Source organism: Canis lupus, chromosome 37 (genome assembly GCF_048164855.1).
Source record: "Canis lupus baileyi chromosome 37, mCanLup2.hap1, whole genome shotgun sequence".
NCBI lineage: Eukaryota > Metazoa > Chordata > Mammalia > Carnivora > Canidae > Canis > Canis lupus.
Genome location: NC_132874.1, coordinates 18244681 through 18254585, shown reverse-complemented (window position 1 = coordinate 18254585; position 9905 = coordinate 18244681). Strand labels below are relative to the sequence as shown.

The window sequence follows — 9905 nt, the reverse complement described above, 5'->3', positions numbered from 1 at the left end:
CCCTGCTGAGCTCAGAGCCTGACATAGGATTTAATCTCAGGACTCTGAGATTGCGACCTGAGCTTAAATCGAGTCAGGTTCTCAACAGACTGAGCCACCCAGGCACCCCTGCTCCACCATTCACTGGAGCCCACCCACTCCTGTCCTCTCTACAAATCACCTTATCTATCATTTCGTACAGATATCCTTAACTCCAACCCTCTCCATCTCAGCTTTGCTTACATTTCCTTTCCTTTTCTCTCTCTCTCCTGTCTCAAATTCATTTTCCAAAATCAACTCTGCTGCCTCTCGGGCCTGTCTACTCCCCACACATAGTCATTATCCTTTTAAACTATAAGTCAGGGACACCTGGGGGGCTCAGTTGGTCTGCCTTCAGCTCAGGTCATGATCTAGGGGAAGGCTTGTGTGGTGTGTCTAGCAGTGATGGTGAGGGTGGTGAGGGTGGATGCCTCCAAGATGAGGGAGCTAGGCCATCTGCCCAATGTCCTGGCCTGGTGGGACCATTCCCTATTCTCTACCCTCCTCAGAAGTCTCTGCAAATGGAGGCTCTGACTAATTTTTTCCCCCAAAACTAGATAGAAGCTTATGTCTATTTTCCTAGAGCAATTATTAATGGTAACCCCTTTCATTTTCAGAAGTATCTAGGTTTGGATGATGTTATGGTAGCCACCTCTTATCTGGTGGTAATACATTTTAAGGCCCCAGTGGATGCCTGAAATTGGGGATTAAGAGACTATTAACAATAACTACTAACAAAATAGAGTAATTATAACAATACACTGAACTAAAAGCCAGGTGAATGTGGTCTCTCTCTCCAAATAGCTAATTGTATTATACTCTTCTTGGGAGGATATGAGATGATAAAATGCCTCCATGATGAGATGAAGTGAGGTGAAATGTATATACACTATCACATAGTTTTAGCCTACTCTTGACCTTTTGATAATAGCTCAGAAGGAGGACCATCTACTTCTGGACTGTGGGTGCATGGGGGTAACTGAAACCATGGAAAGCAAAACCCTTCAAATAAGAGGGAACCACTGTATATGATTATCTATCAAACTTTCCTATAGAAATGTCTTGACTGGCTGTGATCTATTCCTTTTCAAAACCACATCATCTATCTTTTTTTTTTTTTTTTGGTGTTTTCCTGGTTATAGTCATTTATTATGGTCTTCACTTCTTCCTACTAAAGTTTTGAACATGAAGACTGTACCTCAGTAGAAGCTGCCAGAGTACCTAGGACAGTGCCTTGCACAGAAGTGAATACCCAAGCCTGTGTGTTGAATGATAAGTGACTGACTGACGGACTAGAAACTAAGTAGAAAGACCCACTACTGACATAGGGAGTTTGAAACCCATGAGTTTGGATCTCATTTCTTCATAAAAGCTATACAAAATGGTGAATTTTCCTCCCAAATCATGAAGTAGAGGAATTTTTAAAGAGTTTACAAACTACAAAGTACAAAAGTATCTGTTTAGCTACTGAATTTAGAACAGTGTTTTCTAAGATATGTTCTCAGAACATGAGTTGTATCTAATGTTGGAGTGTTTATCATAAAATGAATTATGAGGTCAATTAAGTAAATGCTGTGTTAGAGCTTACTGAGATTTTTAGTATACACTTTTTGGTTAATAGTGAGATTCTCAGAATTCTTAACAAATAAATGTGCATGGCAAATCTGTAAAGAGGGACTATAGTATCTCATATTTTCCAAATTTAATTGATCATGAGCACTTCTTCTGAATTCTTTCACCTCCTTTTCTTATGGAGCCTGTCTAAGGGAAATAGTAATTTAGGAAATGGTTTTACAATTACTTCTAAGGATATCTCCACGACATTCATTTCCCAGGTTAATTCTAACCACAAGTTGTTAATACACCTCAAAATCTTATGAGGCAATTTTCCCTGGAGTCAGTTTCTTAATTGAGATTTCTTGATGAGCATGACCAGTTGGGACTCCATTCATGCCTTTGAAGCACAAGGACTCTAATACTGTTGGACTGAGCTCAGGCCCTCAATCTGGACAATTCAGCTTCCATCCTTTGCTTTTTATTACCGTTTTTGCTCAGTGCTTCATAAATTCATGCTGAATTCTTTTACTTTCAGCCTCTCTTGCTCCTTTCTGTACCTATCCTGCATAAGCTCCTATATTCCGCTGCCCCACTGTTTCATCAAAGCACATCCTGGGCAGTAGCCCTAAGTGGTTCTCTTTTTCCTGTGGAGTCATTTCCAACTTATTCACCTGTCTGAGTGCTGTCTGAAGAGCTCCACAGAGTGATGATATATTTAATTCTGCTAAACAGATTAGAAAAACATTTGTAGGAGGAAATTTTTTCTATTGCATATAAAAATTACAGACACAAGCATATCTCTCTTAGGAACACACTGTCAAACTAAGCAAGCTTGGCTATTTTCTGGAAATTCCTTGCTGCTTGTATTTTCATTTTAGTTAAAGTGTTAAACTTTTAAAGGAAAACCTTTTTTCCTATTACTGATATAATTGACATAGAGCATTGTGTGAGTTTAAGATGTACAGACAACATGATTTGACTAACATTGATTTTGAAATGATCACCACATTAAGTTTAGTTAACATCCATCATCTCATACAGATACAGAAAGAGAGAAGAAAGAAAGAATGAAAGAACGAACGAACGAAAGAAAGAAAAGGAAAGAAATTTCTTTTTTTGTGGTAGGAATTCAGGATTTACTCACTTAACAATTTTGTTGTATACCATACGGCAGTGTTAACCATAGCCATCATGTTGTACCTTGTGTCCCTAGCACTTATAACTGGAAGTTTGTACCTTTTGATCACTTTCCTACAATCCCTCCTGCCTCCAACCTCTGTCTTTGATACTCTGGTTACCACAAATCTGATCTCTTTTCCTGTGAGTTAGATTTTCTCTTCTCTTTCTTTATTTTTGATTCCACATATAGGTGAGCTCATATACACATTATTTATATTTCTCTATCTGATTCTTTCACTTAGCATAAATGCCTTCTGTGTACATCCATGTCATCATGAATAACAGGATTTCCCTTTTTTGTGGTTGAATAATATTCCATTGTATATATATGTATCAGATCTTCTTTATCCATTTATTTTAGAATATTATGAAAATCTATATGCCAACAAGTTGGACAGCCTGTAAAAAATGGATAAATTCCTAGAAATATATAAACTACCAAAAACAAAACTGGAAGAAATAGAAAACTGGACCAGACTGATAACCAGCAAAGGAATTAAATCAGTAACCAAAAAACTTCCAACAAACAAAAGTCAAGGACCAGATGGCTTCACAGGCCAATTTTAACAAACATGTAAAGAGGAGCTAATACCTATTCTTCACCTATTCAAAAAAAAAAAAAAAAAGTGGAAAACAAGGAAAACTTCCAACTTCATTCTATGAGGCCAGTATTACCCTGATTCCAAAACCAGATAAAGAATCCACTAAAAAAGAGAACTATAGACCAATATCCCTGATGAACACAGATGGAAAAATTCTCAATAAAATACCAGCAAACCGAATCCAACAATACATTAAAAAATAATTCACCACAATCAAATGGGATTTATTCCTGGGTTGTGAGGGTAGTTCAATATTGGCAAATCAATCAATGTGATATGCTACATTAATAAAAGGAAGGATAAGAACCATATGATCATTTCAATAAATGCAGAAAAGCATTTTACAATGTACAACATCCATTAATGATAAAAACTCTCAACAAAGTAGGTTTAGAGGGGACATACCTCAACATAATAAAGGCCATATATTAAAAACCCATAGTTACTATCATCCTCAATGGGGGAAAAACTAAGAACTTTTCCTCTATGGTCAGGAACAAGACAAGGATGTCCACTCTCATCACTGTTGTTCACCATAGTACTAGAAGTCCTAGCCTCAGCAATCAGACAACAAAAAGAAATAAAAGAGATCCACGTCAATAAGGAAGAAGTAAAATTTTCACTATTTCAGATGACAGGATATTATACCCTGAAAGAGTCCACCAAAAAACTCTTAGAACTGATGAACTCCACTTTATTCTTGTAAAATATAATCTTCCACTACTGCTTTCCCATCCCCTGTACCCTCACCACTCTGAGTGTGGTAACAGACAAGCAGCCCCAACACCACTTAAAAGCTTGTTAGAAATATTGATTCTTTTTTTTTAAATTTATTTATTCATGATAGTCACACAGAGAGAGAGAGAGAGAGAGAGAGAGGCAGAGACACAGGCAGAGGGAGAAGCAGGCTCCATGCACCGGGAGCCCGACGTGGGATTCGATCCCGGGTCTCCAGGATCGCGCCCTGGGCCAAAGGCAGGCGCCAAACCGCTGCGCCACCCAGGGATCCCAGAAATATTGATTCTTATTGCAGATAATTCTTATCTCTCTCCAAACCTAATGAATAAGAATCTGCTCTTGAACAGGGAGGGTTCCCTAAGCACACTACGTTTGAGGAAGGAGGTGAGGGTAGCCACTTAAATCTCAGTTTTCTCATTTGTAAAGAATAATCTCTCTCATAGGACTGCTATGGAAATGAAATAAAACAATGTATTTTGGTGACTGAAATGTGCTGGTAATTTGAGTTATGTGATGCTGGTTTACTCACTGTCCCTGCTCACCCACACCCCTTTCTGCATCTCCCTGTCCCTCTGCCTGGAATGTCTTCCCTCTAAGTATCTGAATTATCCCTGCTATTTGCTTAATTATGTACCACCAAAATTCATATATTAAAATCCTAACCCCCAGTATCTGAGAATGTGACTCTTTGGAGATAGGGCCTTTAAAGAAGTGATTGGTTAAAATGAGGTCATTAGGATGGGCCCTAACCCAAGACAGCTGGTGTTTTTATAAAAAGAGGAGGTCGGGATACAGACACACACAGAAGGAAGACCACATGAGGTCACAGGGAGAAGATGGCCATTACGGGACAAGAAGAGAGGCCTCAGAAGAAATCAACCCCACCTGCCAATATTTTGATCTTGGACTCCCTGCCTCCAGAACTGGGAGGAAATAAATGTCTGTGTTTAAGTCTTTCAGTCTATGGTGTTTGTTAGAGCAGCCTTAGCAGACTAATATTCTGTCTTCCAAGTTTCAGGAAGTTCCAGGTGTGCTCTCTTCTGGCCCCTGATTTCACATCCCCTACAACCCCAATCTACACAACTACGTTGGTGGAATTCTAATTAACTTGACACACATACATGTCTTACATCTTCCAATATGTATTATGATTCTGGAGACTGGGAAAACTCTATACATGGCACGGTCCACTTTACTTGCCTGTGAATAATAGTTGGTCAATATATACTTGTTGATTGATTGGTTGAAAGAAGAATCCCAGTCAACTGTGCAAGCTGACCCAAGAGTAATTCTTCTGCCTCTAGATAAGCAAAGCAGGTTTTGCTCTAAGTCTCCATTTGGCATGCATTGGTGCCAGTCTCATGACTCAATAGAGGTGTTTATACGTTCATTTTGGGAGCAGCCCAAACTGTGGGAACAAGTGATCTTAAGGGCTTACCTTCAAATGAAAACTTCTAACTTCTTATTTTATTTGACCTCCCAGGCCGACTCCATCCAACAACAATGTGGAACAGGCAAAGATGTTAACATTCCCATTTGAAAGGTAAAAAATCTGACGTTCAGGAAGGTCAAGGCCCCTAACTAGTTAGTAGCCAGAATGGCAAGGGGGAGTTTCCTGGTGTTCTGCAACAAATAGGTCCTGTGATGACGTTCTTAATGAGGGGGTCTTCATAGTAAAAAAAGAGAAAGGGCTCTCACTCCTCTCCCCACCCCATCCTTCCCACAAAACAAAAAAATAGAACTTGCATGTAAACAAGTCAGAAACCACATTTTTCAACTCTCTGCCACAACTCCTTAAATTTAAAACCAAAATTGAAAGCAATCTCCATAGAGTTTCTCTGGAGAGAAATGACCTACTTCAGCTTATATTCCTCCTAGTATTTGCTCTGAGCCTTGGGAATTACCTTGTCCATGTATTTTCATTCAGAATGAATGCTCTAATATATTTCTTTAATCATCTGTTGCATCAGAGAATATTGTTTCATGCATATTAAAGACTTGAGCATGTAATAGACCAGTGTTCTGACTAATAAAAGCACTCAAAGCATGTCACTAGTCTTATTGCTTTTCTTGGCTTCAGGATAGATGTGTTTTATTTGGCAAGTAATAATAATAATACAAATAATAATGATGATAATAGCACTTATATTAAACAAAGGGAATTATTTTATTTTAAAAGGGTGCCATGGCATTGTACAGATCATTATTCTTTCAAAGGGGTTGGCCCTCTACCCTCCTTCTAGAGTGTTTAATTCCCTATTCAGGCAAATCAATCAATGAATGTAGGAAACTTCTCTGTGCCCAGCATCAGGCTCTGCAGAAGTAATACAGACCCCACTGTTATGAGAATGTCTTCTAGTCTGATTTGGGTTTGTAAGACTTTCACAAAATAACTAAAAGTACAAACCACTCTAAGAATACTCTAAGAATAAACAGAGAAGGGAAGGTCTTTGTAGAGGGATGAGGCTTAAGCAGGATTTTGGTAGAAGAGAAAGATGGAGATGGATGGACCAAAGATAGGAGGTGTTTCTGGGCAAGGGGAAAAATATGAACAAAGGCACAATGTTGGGTCTTCATTTAATAGACATTCACTCTTTCACTCATTTTTCTAGGTGGAGGGCCACAAAGATAAAAGACATGAACTGTGTTCTAGAGTCAAAAGTAGAACAGACTAGCAGATCGTTGTATACAGAGTGATGAGTGCCATGCAAGAGCAAAGCACTGTACACTCATTGACTTCAGAAGAGGGTGACATGACATGATTGCGGGAGAAACAAGAGTATAAAGATATTTCCCTGGAGTTGTTCATGCCTAAGAGGAACAGGAAGGAATTAGCCAGAAGAAGAAGGAGAGGAAGAAGATCCTAAGCAGAGGGAATCATTTGATGAGGGCAAGTGAGAGAGAAGAGAGAGTTTGTTGTGTTACAGTTTGGCTGGAATGAGACGTGTGTGCAAGGCACAGTGATGGATGAGGCTGGAGACACTGGCAGGGACCAGGCTGAGGAGAACTTGGTAAATCGTACCAAAGAATTCTGACATTGCTCTGGAAGTGGCCAGGAACAAATACTATATTTGTGAAAGGGGAAAAGGGAGGAAGGCCTGGCTGGAGCACAACCTTCTGTGAGGGTTCAAGAAAAAGAGAGAGAGAGAGAGAAGAGGAAAGATAATGGAGGATTTTGCTTGTCTTTCACACAAGTTTGGGTTTGAGCTGGGACATAATGTGGTCACTGGAACAATATTCTTGTTCTGGTATTTCTTTTTGTGAGACTCATTTGACATGAGCTTCATGCACATGATAATATGCAATCAAAATAATCAAACCAGATTGTGTGAACGGGGGCAATCACAGTCATACTCTCTGATTTTGCTAACATCATTTAATGATGACAAGGGGAAAATTAATGTTGTGTCCTTAATGATCTCAACTGATGCTAATCTTTCTCAAATACTATTTTGTCCCAATTTCTGATGCATTTAAATTCCTTGTAAAAAATAACAGGTGCTATAGTGAACCCGAGTGTCATAACTGGTACTTTAGTATTTTAATCACAATCTGTAGACTCAAAAATCTTTAGAAGTAGACCTACTAGCACTAAGTTAGAACTGTGCAAAGTCAGTGGACATTGTCTTGCTTCCTTGATCTCCATCAATCAAGAACATTTGGGTGGTTTTTAATGACAAGGTAATGAAAAATGGAAATGTGCAAGAGATACTAAGAGTGGAATATTTCAATGTAATCCTTTAGCATGGCTCTGAAAATAAATTCACACAATCTTGCTATCCCTTTTACCAGCTTGTAAAATGCCCTTAAAATTTTCCCACACAAATGCCCCAGGGATAAATGATGCAACTAATGGCAATTTTCTGTATGACTTCAGGATTTATTGCTGAAAATGGAATGTCCTGTCATTTAGAGATTTCATATCTTCCAGGAGTCAGTAAGTAAGTATTGTCTTTGTGGATCCTCCTACAATTTAGGAGTGGGATCCAGATATAATGAAAGAGGAGACAGGTAGTATCTCTTTAATCTAATAGGCTCAAAAAAAGCTTATCTTCAGGGAAACTTAAGGGATCAAGATAAAATGAAAGTTAATCAAAACTACCTAAAATTTTTGTATAATGGAAAAATAGGGTTTTTTTAGACATGTAATTGGATTTTAGGAAAAGTAGATTATGGATCATTTTTTTTTATGAAATCCCCAAAGAAACTATTGAAAAAATTAATACAAGAGGTGATCCAATGGAAGTGTTAGTAAACAGTACATCTGAAATAAATATAAAATTTTAAAAATGCAAAACGTGCTCAAATTGTTCTAGCTTATGCAAAAAAAATCTGGCAAAAAATTTCATGGTAGAAAGAAGCAAAAACAAATATACTACCTTCGAATAAGCTTTAAAAGTGCTGGCATTGGAAAATGACAATAAGCTTTTCAAAATATACATTATAGTAAGTTCTGGATATATGCTTTTTTTTTGTTGTTATGCTATTTTTCCTTGACTAGGAGTTCAGAAAACATTCTACAATTCTCAACACAGTGTACAGCCTTGCTCATTGGCTCAGTCTGTTCAGGCTGATACAACAAAATACAACAGACTGGGGGCTTAATCAACAGACATTCATTTTCTCACAGCTCTGGAGGCTGTCATGGTTGTTTCCACGGTAGCCTGGCTTGCACATGGCTACCTTCTTTCTTGTTCCCACGTGGCCTTTCCTTGGTACATATGTGTGAAGAGATCTCTGAAGTCTCTTCTTCTTTGGATAAAGACACCAGTCTTAGTGGATTGGGGCCCCATCCTAATGACCTTACTTAACCTTATTGATCCTGTCTCCAAATAGTTATCTTGGGGTTAAGGCTTCAACATAAGTGCTTTGTAGGGGGCACAATTCAGTCCCTAACACTCATCAGTATAAACTCTGAGAAGAGCTAAACCACAAATTAAATTATTAAAACTCTTACAGCAATAGTTTCTTCTAGTCTTTTATGTATTTATATATAAATATTTTTTTTGTTACATAAGTCCCTATGCCAGGTGTCATGTATAACCTCTAGATGTATTTATAAGAATATCAGCAACAATACCCCGCGCCCTTCCTTTCCAACTAGGGCCCGGCAGAATGGCTCCCGCAAAGAAGGGTGGCGAGAAGAAGAAGGGCCGTTCTGCCATCAACGAGGTAGTGACCAGAGAATACACCATCAACATTCACAAACGTATCCATGGAGTGGGTTTCAAGAAGCGTGCCCCTCGGGCACTCAAAGAGATCCGGAAATTTGCCATGAAGGAGATGGGAACTCCAGATGTGCGCATTGACACCAGGCTCAACAAAGCTGTCTGGGCCAAAGGAATAAGGAATGTTCCATACCGTATCCGTGTGCGGTTGTCCAGAAAACGTAACGAGGATGAAGATTCACCAAACAAGCTCTACACGCTGGTTACCTACGTACCTGTCACCACTTTCAAAAATCTACAGACTGTTAATGTGGATGAGAACTAATCGCTGATTGTCAAATAAAGGTATAAAACTGCAAAAAAAAAAAAAAAAAAAAAAGAATATCAGCAACATTGGGGCACCAGGGTGGGTCAGTTGGTTAAGCCTACAGCTTTGGATCTCAGTTCAGGTCTTGATCTCAGGGTTCTGAGTTCAAGCCCAACAGTAGGCACCACGTGGGGTGTGGAGCCTACTTAAAAACAAACAAACAAAACTACAACAACAACAAAACAAAACAAAAAGAATATCAGCAACATTGACATAATTCTTTGGAGATTAAAGTAGCATCCTAATAAAAGCGGTGGATATGAAGTCTAGGCTGGA

The 9905-nt window shown here is 38.7% G+C and overlaps 1 protein-coding gene across 1 annotated transcript; it reads left to right on the top strand.

Moving 5' to 3' along the window:
* Positions 1-9172: 9172 nt before the first annotated feature.
* On the top strand, positions 9173-9654 carry LOC140626322 (large ribosomal subunit protein eL31). Its single transcript, XM_072814034.1, has one exon. The coding sequence runs from the start codon at positions 9210-9212 to the stop codon at positions 9585-9587; it is 378 nt and encodes a 125-aa protein (XP_072670135.1). The 5' UTR covers positions 9173-9209; the 3' UTR covers positions 9588-9654.
* The last annotated feature ends 251 nt before the right edge of the window (positions 9655-9905 follow it).

What these genes read in the sequence shown, in the direction of transcription:
- LOC140626322 (XM_072814034.1), top strand. Translation starts at nt 9,210, where the DNA reads ATGGCTCCCGCAAAGAAGGGTGGCGAGAAGAAGAAGGGCCGTTCTGCC.